Here is a 15,323-nt window from a genome sequence, read left to right on the forward strand (position 1 = left end):
GTTTCCAAACTTATTTTACCCCCATCTCCCCACCTGTAACATCCTCTTCCCTCCCATCCTCTTCTGACTACGCCACCTCTGTCAGCTGGAGTTCAGAATTCAGCAGGTTGGGCATGCAGCAACTCCCAGCCAAGCACGGCGCTGCTCATCAGCAGCATCTTGCTTTGAATGCGAAATAGTGCTGCCCACTCCAAGAAGTCTTGGATGATTTTATTAATATGGCTTTCTAAGGAAGCAAGTATTACATAATCATAACTTTTATTGGCTGCCTGTAAATCATCTTGAACAACTGTTGAGACCATTTGTCAAACCAGATGAAGACTAGAGAGTAAGTTCTTAAATAGACTACATTCCTACTTATTTCATTAACATTAACAGATGAAAGAAACACAGACTAATACCCTTAGTAAGGGAAAGGCTGTAATATGTCAATTATCAGGTGTCAATTAGCACGTTGGAAGCTCAGAACCACTCACAACACTCATTTCCTTTTGTCAGAAAGTCGGTCACTGCCCTGAGGAAAGGAAGATACTGCTGGTGTTGTGGGAACAGAAATAAGGTGAGGTGAAACCTGAAAGCACTGGGCAACAGGGCAAGAGCACGCAGATCCACAACACTGATCCCAAAATTTTGCTACTGTAGTTGCAGCCTTCCAATACTTAAAGGGAGCTTTTAAAAAAGATGGAGAGCCACTTCTTTACTCTCGCATTTTGTGATCAGCTCAAGTTCAAAATGCTTTTAAACACTAAACCCATGACCACAAAAGCATCACGTTAGCTTACATCTGCAGGGTCCTGCTGGTACAACTCAAAACCACTTTATCTAGTACTCCCACTTCCAAGTCAGACTTACACCTGCCTTTCAGGAAAATAATTTTAAAAGGTGCCTTTAAAAAATACAAATCAAGCAGTCAGTATGCACATTTTCTTCTGCATGAAAATAGACTTTTGCATCACAACATGTTGTTAACCAACAACACGCGAGAAGGTTTTATAGGATTGTGGTTCTACTAAGAAGGTGACTATAAAAGGAAGCCTGTTTTAGCAATAGTGATCAAACATAATAAATCTTAATTTACCTATAAATGTTGCCACCACTGCTTGTGAATTCTTAAAGTGAAGCTCCCTTTCTTTACCCATTTTTATGGCTTCCAAAAACTAGTTTCCTAAAGAGGGTAAAAAAACTAATTTGATATAATAGTATCTACAGATAATAATTTCTGACAACAGTATTTACATGCTTAACTTTAAACACCAAAGCTTGAAAATCATTCCAGGTATCTACTTTGAAGGTTCCTCTACAGTCCAGAGCACAAAATACTGGATCCCAGCTTTCATTAAAAGAACTGAACATAAACTGGAGAAAGAATTGCCAAAAGCCTGAAACAATTCCTTCAGAGGTCACGAACTGTCTTATTTGTTTCAATCAGTGCTTTGTTTTTGCAGCATTTGAACTACATAGTGAAAAATATCCGTACAGAATAACCACTGAAAGTAGTAACGGCAAGTTTGAAGTATTTACAGCTACAAGCTACAGTCAGATGTGGGGGTATAGGTTGACAGAGATCATACGTACTTCACAATCACAATGAACAACATTTTATGCTGTGATGTATAAAGATTATTACTGCACGAATTGTTTCATTATGCAAATGTGTATTAAAAGAGCACTAGCAGTTCTATAGGAGTATCTCGGTAGCTCTTTACATAGTTCTGTATATAGGATGTGCTCAGGTCAGATTAGCATATGTAATGTGGTAGCTGGTTGTTATGGCATATTTAAGAAGTCATTATTACTACACATTTTTACATTATTAAATACACCGAGTTTCTGATGTGAATCACATGTGAAATTCCAAACAATTATTACAAACAGAAGGCGGGAAATAACACTATGATGTAAAGCAACTAAGTGCCTGAAAACACGTACTAGAAAGCAAGCACGCAGATTTGATAAAGGTAACAACATTGTATTTCCCTCCTGAACTGCAGAGGTAATGCCTTCCACATTTTACTGCCAGCCAGTCAGGTCAGAGGCATGTTACCTTTAGGTTCTGTTTTAAGATTACACGCTTAAGAACTATTTTACCATTAAGTTTTACACGTTGTAGTGAAGATTCTACCTTAAATAAACACCACGCTGATATCTCAGAAGTCAGGGAGTGGAAACACGTTTCCGACACATTACATGAAAACACTTTGGACTTCTTTAACTCTCCAACCAGTCATTGTGCTACGTCTAACATAAGGAAAGCATTAAGAGATCAGAGCACGGGGTGAGCGCTGGGTTCACACTGGACACCTCGTTGTTTTTGGGGGATGGGGAAGGGGGAAGAATCATGTACTGTATGTTGTAACTCTGACAGCAAGTATTAAAGGTCAATTCACTGTTCGCTGAACAAAGTGGTTATGTGACTAGCAACTACAGGGCAAAAAAGGCACGTTTGATGCTGAATTTCCCTTATGAATGTTACACACACTATTTCAAGTAGAGCCATGCGTCTACTTGCAACAGTGGTACTCAATGCGGAGAATCAACCTACTGGGTAACTCAAGTGATGATGGAGCTGGAAACCAGCAATAAGGACCCTTGATAAGCAAACTGACATCATGAAATGACAGTTTCTACTTCACATATTTGCAAATAGCTTTTTTTTAAATGGGCTTTCTTGCTCGTACTCAGCTTTAAACATTACATTGTTTCAGCTGGTGGTTTGGGGGCCATTACTAAAATCCTTCATCGGGCAAGACACCCACTGAAAGAGGATGTCAGTGAAGTTTTGCTTGTGACAGAATTTAGTTTCGTCCAGATTGTACATTTCCATGCCTGTTAGTACACAGTAGTTTTGAATTACATCCTACCTAACTGTTCCAACACACTCAAAGCATACTGCTTTATAAAGGACAGGCTCTTAAAGTAAGTTCTCTCCTGGAAGGACAGACTATAAAATTAAACTTCATCCTATCACTGTATGTAGATCACTTTTTTCTCACTCCGTGTGTAGTACATTTAAGCATCACAGAACTTGTAATATCTATGTAATATCTATGGCTGTGATTAAAGTAATATTTCAAAATCACCATAAGAATGCAGAAGTTGTGATGTTTATCACATATACTTAAAAGTACCTAGCATACACACAAACACTACACAAAAAGTATAAGTCTACATAATGCAAACACAATGAATCTAAACTCTATTAAGGCTTAAACATGTCCAATTTCTCTGCTTATCTTCTTCCAATTGTATTCTGTATTTATATATTCCTGATACCAAGCAAATGAGATGCCACTTGAGCAGCCTCAGCTCTGTCTTCTCTTTTCCTGTCAGCTCCACAAGACCACAGATGTAAAAGGTGGAATAAAGTAAAAGATGCTAGGCATAGCATCTCTTGACAAAAGCAGATAAAAAATAAACAGAAGGGAATATACTACAGGACTATGAGGGAGAGAACAATGATCTGCTTGAGTGCTTAAAGCAGAAAGGGAACATCGTTTTAGGATTGAAAAGAACGACTTTTCTTTAAAAAGAACAAAAAAGTATAATTCCATTAAGCTCTTGTACACTTTTGCTTGCCCTCTCTCACAGAAGTGCTTTTCTGGTTAACAGCAAGTAATGTGTTCTCATTATTCTGACAGCTGGTAAAGATCCCAATCAAGAGCTTACTGCCGCTTTGGTCAGCACTGCGGGAATAGAGAACCATGCTTTCACTAACCACCTCACAACCCAAATAAAGTGGAAAGGTAAGGGAAGTATACAGATAGCTCAATATCACAGGTATAATCCTGTGACAAGACCGCAGTCTGATTTTATGCTTCTTAGTTGCAATCCAGTGCCCAACCAAAGAAAAATCACATCTTCCTTCTTCTGTAGTGTGAGATACGCTAAACATTTCTTGGCCTTGGCATCCTGCAAAAAAGAGAAATGCATCCTTGCAAGGGAAAAGTCAGACCCATTTTTATGCTACCATACACATCTTTGGGCCATATGTCAATACAAGACAGGTGACACGTCTGTCATGTAAACACATTTGCTGTATCTGTTCAAACTAACAGTTTCTTTCTTAGGCTTTTTATCTTTCTGTGCTCCCATTTGATCTGATTGAACTTGCAGTCCTTGCCATGTGGTTTCTAGCTGACCTGAAAAGATCCATCACAGATAAAGAATATTCATTGACTCATTCCATGGTACTCGTCAATGCCCTCATTTGGCTTACTTCTCATGGGGCTACCAGGCTTATTTTCACTTGTTTTTGGTTTCATTTGAGGCATGCATTCCAGTTCCACAGTTCGTTTTCTCTGCAAAACCTCAAGGGTTACTTATTGTATAAAAGTAGAACTATGTTAAAAATAATAATTTCTATGTAAATATTTTTCTTATTTTGCCATCGTCTAACCATAAATACATTCTCTTTACAAGTCACAAAAACATTAAAAGAATGGTGATGTGTACTTCATTTTAACAAAGCATAAGAAACAGTGATTCACTGTTGCATGAGTTACAACGTTTCAGGAAAAAAGAAAATAAGACATTTATTCCTGTAATGCAGATTTTCATTTCAGTATCTTTCAATACATATTGCTATAGCTTCCAGCATGGAAGCAAGCTAAAGACTGAGTTTGAAAGCTGGTCAGGCCAATATCCTAAAAATAAATTAGGTTCACAAAGTTTTCATTCCTGAATATCCTGATGCTAGAGGTCTTATTTCACACTATCTGAAAGTATGTTATCTTTACCAGCCATAAACAAGAACTGTAAGAGTCGATACTTTTTTCATATCAGTGTTCACAGTGTCTCCTAGAAGAAAGCTGTATTTGTTGTTCTGTGCAAACAGACAATTTAGTTTAAAACAAGTACAGTTAAAAAGTAATACGTTACCAACTGATGGAAGTCAGCATCGGCTGGTGTCATATATGGCAGTCTACCCTCTCCAAGTTCTTCAAGAAGCTTTTTCTTCTGTTTTGGGGAATAACATTAAAACACAAAGTTAGACTAAAAAGCAAGATAAAAAACACAGTTAAGTATGAAAATAGTTGTATTAAAAAGACAAACATGCAGTTACTGCTCTTACTCCCTTCAATTCTGGAAATTTAAATAAATAAAAATGGATGTGAGATCAGTGAAGCTTTTCCACTTAACAGTAATTCACGTTAAGTAGTTTCAGAGCATATCAGTATTTTTCCTCTTATATTCTTTAGGTAATCAGTCCTTACAACACAGATGAAAATCCATCTTCAGAACTATTCCTACTTTGACTCTTGATTCTCCTTTCTTCTTTTCCTTTTTTTTTTTCCTGTTTAAGTTTGTGGGTCCGGTAGGTACAAAGCTCATATTCCACTGAATGGCTTAATAGCATACTTTACTAAAAATAATGAGCCTAAATGTTGTACACATTCTGAAGTGATTCCTGAAATGGGTGTATGAATGGGGAAAAAAAAAAAAAGGACAAACGAAACACCTACTGAAAACTATTGCCTCTACAACCTGACATATTCTAAATGCCATATTCAAGAACTGCTGTCCCAGGAGATTAACCAAAGATCTGGTTTGATGCTGGAGGTGAGCTAAGAACCAGCTGACTGAAGAGGTTCTCTCTGCCCCTTTTTCTCTTAACTCCCTTTTCACCTCTGTTTTGGAAGGAGTGTCTCCACCAATATTTAGTTAATACTACTGCAAAGAAATTGCTAAGAAAAAGCCTGGTTTTCCAAAGACTGTTCTTCCATGTTTTACTAATAAAATTACAATTTTTGTATGCATTATTGAGTTAAGCATGCAGCTAAGGACTTTGAAAGTGCAAGAGAAGCTTGAAATGAGCTGTCAGATTTTTGGAGTGGAGCAATCCCAACCCATGACAAGTCAATCCACATTTATCTATCTACAGTCAGACACTACATTGACATGGTACAAATAGACATTAACAAATGTGTTAAATTGTTACAGTGGAAGTACTGGCCTAGAAAATTTACATGATTTTCCCCTTATTTCCTCCTCTTTTTTTAGCCTTCAAAGATGGTTTCTTTACAAGTTTCCATCATTACCAAAAACTTGCTAATAAAAATACAACTCCAAGATCATAAAACTACGTTTGCCACAGTGTTTGAATATTTCAGACAACAAAAGGATTCCAATTCTCATTTTTATTGAAATATTTTCAACTACAGAAACATCACCAGGAGAAAAAAATGATGTTGCAGCTCACTCAAAACTTACATTGTAAGAGGAAGACCAGACGGAAATAGAATACAGTTTTTAAAAGAACAATAAAGTGGTGACGCAAAGGAAAAAAATGCAATAGGTTAAAAACAGGGGTATAACAAATGCTTTTTTAGAACTAAATTATACAGGAACAGTTACTTATTTCATCACCTGGATGTCGCTGCAAATCGGTTATTCTACTGAGAAGAGCATTCATTGTTAAACAGCAACATTTTGTACTTTTCATCATAAATTTCCCTCATCATAATCAATCTTTTTGGGTTACACCTGTTTAATACATCCTATTATACAGGTGTAAATAGGTTTTTTCAATACTGACAGTTCTATCTTTAAAAAAGGGAGAAAGTAGTATTATTACATGTTCCTGGCTTATAGCCTTATAGCAAGTCTATGAAGCGCATTAATAAAGTCTATTCTATGGCAGAAATTTCGCAATTCCTTCAAATTTAAGCATCAAGTCAAATGACAGACTTAAATCCAGCAAGAAGTGTAGAAATGTTAAGGCTTACAACTACCAGTCCAGACAAACTAAAATTAGAGCAGGTAGTTCTCATATACTCATCTCCACATTCACAATCTGCCATTCACCAACTCTTCCAACACTGACAATAGCAGCACTGAAATTTGAAAACTAGAAATGTAATTTCTCTAGGTCTCTAGTCTCCACTGGGGACACATGACATATTGACATGAAGTCATCAGTGAAACCAAGCATAATGCAAATTTAGATTAAGCTGGCAGAAAATGACGTGCTAATACACTGCATATTCCAAAAAAGATTGCTACAATTTTATAGTACGAAATCACCAAACACATTAGACCACCTTTGTTATATGCAAAGTAAAACAAACTGCAGAAGGAAATCCTACATTTCAACATGGACTCAACTGGGGGGAAAAAAAGAGATGGGAAGAATAGAGATTCTGACAATTTATTTGTCATATACCAGGCTCTTGGCAAAACGTACACCACATTAAAATGCACCCTTGTGTATAGGTAGTACTAGTTCCCATCTGATTGTCAGATCTGGCTAAGTGCTGCTCCTCAGCTTGATGCACAGACTAATATACGCAGCTGGGTGGTATAACACGCTGCTCATCTCTTATGCAAGAAGCTGTCACACAGATGTCAAAAATATCAAGCTTTTCTCAAATACCTCCAAAAAAAACCCTGAAGATCTAGCTATACTGGCTGCCTGATGCCAAGTCTAACTGTTACATCAGCATTGCTTATAGGCACTTCTAACAGGTAAACCCATAAGTACAAAAATGCCTTCACTTGCAGGTATCCTGTATCTTTAAAATATTTTTCTAAATTGTATTCTTACATTTGAAAAATTATTAACAGCCTAACAGTTTATTCAGATATCAATACTGTTTCTCATGCTTTAAATGCCAGTAAGATTTTTTACGCATGGCTTAGCAACGCCAACATGTGAAAAGACAATTTTGTGTGCACCATTCAAGAAAGCTCTGAAGAGTCACACTTGGGCTTTCAGAGAATGGAGCAAGTACCAGAAGCACTAATACCCAATTTTAGACTATGCAATGAACTTCTTGCAGATATTAACAATATGTGCCCATTTATTACTAGAAGTGGATATACTAATGAGATGGTTGGTTGTAAAATTCAGCAAGTGGAAGAGTAATAGGTAGAATCTCTCAAGCCCAATCTGCACATTTTTTTCCTGCACAAGTAACTTCATGGTAATAGAAGTAATGCACTGTATGTTACAGAGCAGGAAAAGTAATAGAAACACAGCTAATACATATCAAAGTCAGGCCAAAATGCAGTACTGTTATACACACATGGCTCATTATTTTCAAATTAAGCGATATTAAGGAAAAGATAGACCTAATGGTATTTTCTGGTGAAGGAATGTGACAGTGTAAAAATTTTCGCAGCTGATGTATTTCCCTGCAGGGTGTCAATACTGTTCTCAAAAGGTTTCATTTCTCTCTTAATTGTAAGGCAAAGAGTTCAATATCTAGGCTACAAAGGCTTGTGCTTCAAACATAGAATTCCCACATAGTTTCATCACCAAGCAAGTCAGAAGACAACAGTCACTTTCCAATTTATAGATCATTGTTTTGGCTGGAACAACACGTTGAGAAAGAACTGTATTGGAAGTGTATTGCCATATTACCTGAATTAGTAGAAAACAAGCTTAAGGCCATAGCATCTCAACAATTCCTAACGCATAACAAAACTGAAAGCATTAAGCAAAGTTTGTTTTTCCAGTACTTCACATAAAATGCACTCAAGAAGTTATTGAGGAAGTTGGGTTTATGCACACAGGCAGACTTAAGTCAAGGCAAGGAGGATGTGCCTCCAAGATAACCCCCAGGGCTATCTGCTGTCCTGCATTTCTCACAAATTCAGTGGAAAACATCGGCTTCTCTACACCAAGTAATCTCCCTGGGCCTGGAGCAGGATCTCATGCAGATGTAAGACGTCAGTCACAAGTCTAAGACATAGACACAACGTCCATGAAATATTTAGAGATGTTAGCTTTTAGTTATACAACAAGCACTCACTCTTATGAACAGTTAAAATAGATAATTTATTCAAACTAGCAGATCCCCTAAAACATGCCTGTTACTCATTGTTCTAGAGAGGCTCATCTTATTATTTCCCCCAAAAAAGATTTTACAGAAAAGAGAGGATTTCAAAATCGACATGAGCACTCCCAACCTATGAGCGGATGCAAACAACCCTGCATTCAGGCTTAGGGTATTTACTTTCCCCTTACAATCAGCATCATGCAGAACAAAGCAAGAGAGGAACCACACTATAGAAAAGATGCATGAAAGAAGGTAATTCAAACTGAATATCTCACTGTTGCATTTATCTTCCTCTTTTCTTTTTATTCTTACAATTACTTATTTTGACTCGTTTAGACATTCCTTATTTGCAATGCTTTCGTACACACATCATACTGGGGAACAGCCATCTTCTGTACTGTCTGATGTCGAGTTTACACTGTTGAGAAAACTGATGCAGGATGACAATTAGTGAAGTCCAGACACTTGAGTCTTGTTGTCTTCAGGCAATCCAAAAGGTTATCAGGGATTGCAAGGCAGGCCTTACTCAGAACGCAGTCTCAGGACAGGACTCTGAACCACAAGCTCAGATGCAAACTTCTAGGTTTCCATAAATCCCTCCTTCTTCCTCACAGGAGAACACCCAGTAAGGTCTGCCTGGTTTAGCAGTCGTTGTTGCTGTTTTTACATTAGCTATGTGGATTTACCTCAAGCCGTTCTTGAAGAAAAGTGTTAGTGCTCTGAAGTGAGAGCTCAATGGCTTTATAAAGGAAGGAGATTAAATACTTTATATGGTCAGAATTGTGATAATACTAAGGCCCCATCTAGGAAAAAAAGCCACTGCTTTACAGGAACTTGCATAACCTTATCCCCTAACATACTTTCACATCTTTAAACTAAAAAAAAAAAAAAGAAAAAGATCAAATTCAGGATAGTTACTCAAGACAGGAATGTGATTTTTGAAGTTGACATTTCTTTAAACTATGAGGCTTTCCAAGTGTTAGCTATTAAAACTTCATAGCAACCAATATCATTCAAGTGGCTCACTAAAACCAGTTATGTCAGAAACGAACCTAGAGTAATAAAAAATACATTTTAAATGCACTATTAAAGCTTTTATTTCTCCATTATCACATATATTAGATTTCAGAACTTTTTTCCTTCAAATTATTTCTGCAAATGCCACTCATTAAAACATCTTAAGGGACCGGCCAATTTTACAGCACCATTTATTCACATGAAAAAGTTATATTTCCAGATTACCCTTCATTATACTCCAGACTTACCAACAGTCTTGTCCATGCTACATTCTTTCTATAATCCAGCCCATCAAAGCCACTGGCAGGCAATATGACCATATTACACTGCACTTTGCACCCTACAGCTCTTCCGCCCTGCCCCATGGTGCTATATGCCAGAAACGTTTCCATATTAATGACAAGAACTCACTAATATTTCATTATTTATGACTAAAGATACCAGCCCATACCAACCCTCCACCTCAGAGCGCTGTTACTTAACGCAGCCGCCACGCGCCTCGCTCCCGCCGAGCCGAGCAGCCCAGTTACCGAAGCAGTAGGCCGCACTTTAAGTGAGCTGGTCAGGAGAAAAGCCACGTAACGGTCTGTAATGCACACAGAGACCAATTTCTAAGTGAGCAGCTGTCTAAAAGACTGCTCGATATCTTCCCTGTGAAGGTACTGTTTACCTTTGTTTACAAATTTTAACCTCTCCCGCCTGTCCTCTCTCATAAATCTGCAGGCCCTGGTTTTGGTACACGCACACGGACTGGTCATGCACGTGCACAACAGACCTGACTGATGTAACTGAACCAAAAGGTAATTTATGCACTGAAGCAGCTTGGCAATGCATGAAAAGTGTCTTTGCTAATCGTATCGCCTCTGTCCCCACCTTGGTATGTTACACGCCCCTTAATTGTTGTTTTAACCTACAGGAACACTGTTCTATAGGCCCGTGGCTGTTAATGGAACAGAACTGGCAATTTTCTTACCCAGTTGAGCGTAGGTCACACGTTGTTTACCGTAAGTAATTATAATAGAAATTTGAAGTGATAAATCATTCAAACACAGCCTCTTTTTGCTGACTAGATGTCCCCAAGCCTCCTCAGTATAACTATCAAACTTACAGCAATATTGCAAGCATCTGGCCACCATCAGCCAGTCCTTGTTCCTGCTACCAGTTGTGCATCCTCTTCCAGTCAGTACCATTTGGTAAACGGATCAGCTGTATTAGGCGAGGAGCAAGAACATTCAAACTCTGGGTGAAAACAATGATCAGGTTTCAATCAGATATCCAATTCTTTTTTCTTCATATACATACAGGGAACAAGAGCATACATGCATCTAAGAAAATGTTTAAAAGAGTAGATGCTTCTAGATCAGTATATTGTTTGTGAATCACAAGGGACAAATGAGGATCTTGGGACATTTTTGCATGCCATTCTTTACATGGTTTTGTTGAAAATTTGTTATAGATACCGAGAAATTAAGTTTCATAACAAAGCAGCTCTTTATCAACTCACCTCCAGTAAATCAGAGGGCAGAGACCTTCCTGGTGACTGTCATCACGAATTGGTTCTGCACGGCGTAGCAAAAGTACCTCTATCCACCCAGTCCCAAGAAACCAAATACAAGGGAGGTTGACCAGGTGTGAAACAACGAACAATCCCTCAATACAGAAGAGATTCAATAAACTTTAAAATCAGGTAAAATAAAAACAAATAACCTGAGCTAATATTGAAATTGGAATTCATTTGGCACTGCTGTCTGAAGACTTGTCATGTTTTAGGGATGCTCAGAACCATTAAGACTCGCCACAGTGGTTTGGGAAGCATTACACATCTGGGATGCAAAACCGCATGAGCTCGCTTGGGGCATACCATGGAGTAGGCACAAGCTCTTGAAGGAACAAGAAATAACCTGACCAACACCCAGAGAACAAACCTTGGACTTCCAGAATTAAATTAAAGGGCTGAGAACTTGAAATGCAGATTCTGAATCTTTGCAACATGTTTACAGCTTCTGTGGATGTAGACAGACACCTTTCAAACACGTACATGAGCAGGTCACACTAGCAGTTTTCCAAATAATCTGCCATTTTATTGAATCTTGACCTAACAACATGGCAACTTTAACTTTGACAGAATAAAAAGGAGGGAAACTCCTTAAAAGCAGGGAACACCTCTGAGGAAAAAAGAACCCAAAGACATTGAGAACAAAGCATTTTCCTCTCAGAACAAACTCTTCACAAGAGCTCTGCTTCCCCCCTCCTCAACCCCTTTGCACCTCTCTTAAGATGGGACCTTCAGTTTCTACAGTAATAGTTAAAGTTCTAAAGTTACACAGTCCTAGTAGATGTGTGCATGAAGGCATGCACCATAAGAAGTAGACATGTGGCTTTGTGTCATGAAAGAACAACTGCATGGAAGTCACTACAAGGAACGCAATCAGCTATGACTTTCATAGACCCTTACAAAGGTTTGGGTTGGCAGGGACCTTAAAGATCATCCAGTCCAACCCCTAACTTTGACAACTTCTCTTTGGAGATGGCTTTCACCAACCAACTCAGGAAAAAACTGGCCACAGGAAAAGGCAATAGCCATATTCCTGAGGGAAATTTAGGCCTGTTGATCAAGGTAAAACCTTTTGAACTTGCAACTTCTGCTGTGGGTACGGCTATTTTAGCCTCTTATCCCACTGCATACTTCCCATTCAAATTACTGAAGCTGATTCTTAAGATTCCTTGTATGATCTAGGCAAATACTACTGCTTACACATGAACTATCACAACCACCTGCAAGATGAAAGATGCAACTAACTTTCGCGCAGCTTTCCATCATTCCCAGGAAACATTGGGCTTCGCAGCAATCCTGGTATATAACTACATCTATATTTTACATGTTAAAATATCACCCAGAAAAAGCAGATGTCAAAAGTAGAGTTAAAATAAAATGGATGCTCGAAAAAATATAGGTATTTCCATAAGTACTTAAGCTTATCATCAAGTTTGGTTTCCAAAGTCCCCTTGATAACAATTCTGAAGATAGTGTAAATGTAGAAATAGCAGGTGCTAAGTGCAAATGCTTGTGCCATGCCATCAGCTACAAGGAAGATCAATAAGCAGCTAGAGCATTAAATTTCACAAACTGTAACTGTCATGTCCATTACACACTACTTGAACATCTTTGTAGGCCTTTTTATTTTTTAAGCATAAAAAGTTATTTTTCACAGGTCCTATTAGCAGGATAAGCACTATAAAACTGTAAAAGCACTTACAAATCTACTAAAATTTAAAGACCTTTATAGCCATCTTAGACATCTTACGAAGATTCTTCACCCCATAATGAAAAGACAGGAAGACTGTTGAATGCCTTAAAGATAAAAAGAAATGTGTTCCAGGAACACTCTTCTTGTGCGTCAGTTGCATTTCACCAAATATAGAGCCAATACCTTTTATGGGACGAACTTGAGTTTATTTTTGAGATTATATGCCACAATTAAGAAAATTACTGCAGAAGACAGAAGGGGTACACAACATCCCCTGGAATTCAGCTGTACAAGCAGCACCCTGCTGCCTCTTATCTTCAATCTTTGTGACTTGTCCTTGGAAAGGACATGATAAACACACATTTTCCTGCAAGCATTTCTCACACTAGAGGAGCCTGTGAGTAGAAGTTTTGTGTGAGTCCCCCTCCAGTCCTCAAAACAATTTAAAGGCAGCCATCCCTGATTTGCGATCATGGCTACAACAAATCTGGTGTCACACAGATTGCCAACATATTTCTGAAACAGCACAGCCAACAAATGAGATTATTTTTGAAGCTACACAGGAGTACAACGTGAATACAGTTGCATCATTTCTACAGCCACTTCAAGGACAATAACCACAAATTGTACTAGGGAGATAAGTTTACCTTAAGTATCAATATTTGTACAAGAGTATTGAGTTGCAAAAGAGCAACTTGTACCATTTTATACAGTCATAAAAGTAACCTGTGTGACAACACCAAACACTAGTATAATAGAACTGATGATTTTGTGCATAAACTGCACCACTGGTCAAATGATGACAATAACACTCGCTTAGAAAACCTGCAAACTGCAGTTGTTGCCTTGGTTTTATAAGACAGCTATTAATGAAACCCTGTTGAGTTGGGCATCCAAGCTCAAGAAGAACATCTCTACATGAGATTTAATGAAAGAAGAGGGTTTCTTCTTGTAGCAAGAATGAGTTAAAGAAAACTCATACTGTACAACTCAGGTGTAGTGAATAAAATTTTAAACTTAGTTAATTTTGTTTGGTTTGAAGGCTTTGTTTTGTTCACAGCCTCCACAATAAGCCACACGGGAAACAGAAAGCTAACACTTAACATTAAGTTGGCAGACAACATTAGCAAAATTCAGGGTCTGAAAGAACATAAGGCAAGTTCAGACCAGAATCACGGAGCACAATTTAAAAGAAAGGATAATTAACCACTGGAGCAGATCATCACTCCATGAGATGAATTTGCCTTCATGGGAATTCTTTTTATATCGGGTTTCGATGCTTGTCTAAATGATACGTTTTAGTTCAATGGTTCCCAAACTGTTCAGACCAGACTGCAATGAATCACCCATTTTTCCCCAGCTTCTGCACATACAGCCTAACCAAATAAACAGCAGGCAGTAGAGACACTGACTGAAAGTTTGATCCATCTGATTCCTCAGTTTGGTTTTGATTCATCATTTTGCCAGTTACCTGTGGTCAGTAAATCAGGAGACACTGGTCTGCTTCTGTAAGAATGCATTTCATTGAAGTCCTAAAGCTGGGGTTAAAAACTCTCTTCTCCATCACAGCTCATGCAAACTTGTAGAAGAGCTGCCGGGATCTGTATTTCACAGTACTTGGTTCATTTACAGTAGAATTATAAGGTTCATCTACTACTACAGTTAAAGGCAAGATTCCGCAGTTTTCTTTCACTCCCATTTTATTCTTAAACTGTCTTCGGATAATTTAAAGAATAAGTTTAGGGTGCAGTAGCAGGTAAATAAATAGACAAGAAATCACTGATCTACTATGAAAGAAGTACAACTGCTGAGCCATTTGCTTTGTGCCAAACCAAGGTACGTTTCATAAAGCAAATCAACATTTTGCTTAATACATTTGTCAAGCCGAGTTGAGAACTGTCCCCACCTCCCCCTGCCAAATACTGCTGTTTTAAAAAAAGCAATCCTAACTCTTGCAAAGACTAATACATTTTCTAGTCCTCGTTTTTATTACTTGCATATACAGACAGCATTTCATATTATTTTTTTCCATTGCTTGCAGTGATCAGGTCCAATTGTGCTATTCAACTCAAGTGGTCATATACAAAACTGATTCCTTAAGCCTTCTGCGTACATCTGTTCAGGGAGACTTGACTTGCCCTCCTCCACATACGCTTGTATTCCTAACTGGCCTACAAGTCAAGATAGCCCTGCTGCTATCACTGCCCATACTTAACGTATGAGACAGAGCACAGTAGTGACAAGTCTTTTAAAAACCATCTCTTCCCTTTCTCTCCAT

At 38.1% G+C, this 15,323-nt stretch overlaps 1 protein-coding gene across 17 annotated transcripts in view; it reads right to left on the reverse strand.

Moving 5' to 3' along the window:
• The window catches only part of FTO (FTO alpha-ketoglutarate dependent dioxygenase), a 247,898-nt gene that overhangs the window by 200,209 nt on the left and 32,366 nt on the right, over window positions 1-15,323 (reverse strand). For 11 of the 17 annotated variants that reach the window (XR_013938641.1, XR_013938642.1, XR_013938643.1 and 8 more), the window contains exon 2: window positions 4,879-4,956. The exons of 2 other annotated variants lie outside the window; for them this stretch is intronic. Coding sequence is in view for 12 of the 15 variants with exons in the window: in XM_080553056.1 (XP_080409182.1) it covers window positions 4,879-4,956 (78 nt within the window). In the remaining 3 variants the exon portion in view is untranslated. Of the gene's footprint in view, window positions 1-4,878; window positions 4,957-10,905; window positions 11,259-11,301; window positions 11,446-15,323 lie in introns of those variants that run through there. 4 more of the 17 variants (XM_080553049.1, XM_080553047.1, XM_080553059.1 and 1 more) reach the window with 4 other exon arrangements.

Source organism: Anser brachyrhynchus (assembly GCF_964034855.1).
Source record: "Anser brachyrhynchus genome assembly, chromosome: 12".
Lineage (NCBI taxonomy): Eukaryota > Metazoa > Chordata > Aves > Anseriformes > Anatidae > Anser > Anser brachyrhynchus.